Source organism: Salvia hispanica, chromosome 2 (assembly GCF_029641045.1).
Source record: "Salvia hispanica isolate PSC_SH4W2 chromosome 2, Shi_PSC_v1, whole genome shotgun sequence".
Classification (NCBI taxonomy): domain Eukaryota; kingdom Viridiplantae; phylum Streptophyta; class Magnoliopsida; order Lamiales; family Lamiaceae; genus Salvia; species Salvia hispanica.
Window position 1 is genome coordinate 16,040,909 of NC_142693.1, and position 1,842 is coordinate 16,042,750.

General features: G+C 45.9%; 1 protein-coding gene across 1 annotated transcript; it reads left to right on the forward strand.

Moving 5' to 3' along the window:
• The first annotated feature begins 276 nt into the window (after positions 1–276).
• LOC125209818 (large ribosomal subunit protein bL12c-like) lies at positions 277–1,025 on the forward strand. The gene has a single exon (XM_048109402.2). It carries the CDS (start codon positions 326–328, stop codon positions 887–889), a length of 564 nt encoding a protein of 187 aa, XP_047965359.2. The 5' UTR covers positions 277–325; the 3' UTR covers positions 890–1,025.
• The last annotated feature ends 817 nt before the right edge of the window (positions 1,026–1,842 follow it).

Below are 1,842 nucleotides of genomic sequence, written 5' to 3' on the forward strand. Positions count from 1 at the left end.
AAAGCATGTTTGGTAGGAGTGATAACTCATCTAGGGATGAGATTTTATGAACAAAAATGATATTTTTGTTCATAAAATTTCATCCCTAGATGAGTTATCATCCCTACCAAACATGGCCTAAAAAGAGAAGTGTGACATCTAGTAATGAACGGAGGAAATAATATTTAAATGAATAACAAAAGATGGCCCAGCCCACAGTCCATTTTTGAGCCCATTTAGGTTTCGTTTAATACTTGAAAAAAAATGCAATCTCAATTTCTCATCTTCCAATTCTTATCCTCCTATCTTTCTGCACTCTCTCTCTCATTCTCTCTACAATTCAGCAATGGCTTCAGCGCTCTCCTCTGTAACCCTCCGCACCCCCTCTTACCCCACGCCCTCCACCGCTCACCCCGCCCCCACATTCCCCCGCCACACCATCGAATTCCCCCTCAAAACCTCCCCCCCTCACCTCCGCCGCCGCACCGCACACCTCCGCCCCCTCGCCGCCGTCGACGCTCCGGAGAAAGTCGTCGAGCTCGGCGACCAGATCTCGAACCTCACCCTCGCCGACGCTCAGAAGCTCGTCGAGTACCTCCAGGACAAGCTCGGCGTCTCCGCCGCCTCCTTCGCCCCCGCCGCGGCCGCCGTCGCTGCGCCGGCGGCGGGCGACGCCGCTCCCGTCGTGGAGGAGAAGACAGAATTCGACGTGGTGATCGACGACGTGCCGAGCAACTCGAGGATCGCGACGATTAAAGTGGTTAGGGCTCTGACGAGCCTGGCGCTCAAGGAGGCGAAGGAATTGATCGAAGGATTGCCGAAGAAATTCAAGGAAGGAGTGACGAAGGAGGAGGCGGAGGAGGCGAAGAAGCAGCTCGAGGAGGCCGGCGCGAAGATCTCCATTGTTTGAGGAAATTCGATCCACTAATTTTGTGCGGTAAATGAATTTGAATTTCTGGTCGATTTCGTTTGAATTTCGAAATAGATGTGTAGATGCAGTTCATAATCTGAATTTGTGATTCAATTGAGCTCAATTTTCTGTTCAATTCCCACTGCCGAAAAATTCGTTTAACTCAATATAGTAGTACTTGCACTGTGTTATGAACAACAGCTCTGTTTATTTAAGCGAAACAAATTTGAATTGGTAATTTTAAATTGAGAAATTTCATCATCTGTTTGGGAATTGGAATTGAATTGTCAGGAATTGAATCAGAATTCAATTCCAAATCACTGAATTTGGAATTGAAGGCTCCAATTAGAGTATGGAAGTAGAGTTGTATCACAACATTTCTATGATTTTCTTTGCTCCGAAATTTATATGGAACGAAGACATAACACACACATCCAAAGACGCCAAGTTGACTTGATATTCCTTAAGTTATGGAACGGAGATGTAAACTTGAGTCTTGCTTGAGGTCGTCTTAAAGGGGGCTAGTGTCGTAGACTCGGGCTGTAAGCTCGAACCAGAGCTTGACGATCTCCCGGAAGTGGACACAATAAGAAAGAATATGAAAAGATCAAGAATCTTCTTTCGTGAAGAATTGGATGATGATAAGGCCTGTGAGAATGGAAAAAATGGCTCTTTTGGAATCTAATGTTGTTGTAGAGAGGTTAATGAGCTATAGCTGAAGTTGGCATCTGCCTGAGAAACGAAGGCCATCTTGATACCCTCCGCACGTTCATCTCAAACGCCCAGCAGACAAGCAAACTGATGATCTCGTATCGGATGTTATAGTGATCAGGCAGAAGGTCGACTCAGTGACCAAAATCTTGGAAAATCACAGCTCGAAATTATCAACAAACGTTTGATTGCGAAGGTGGTGATGGCGGGCGATAATGTAAAGTTGATGGTTAAGAAGACAT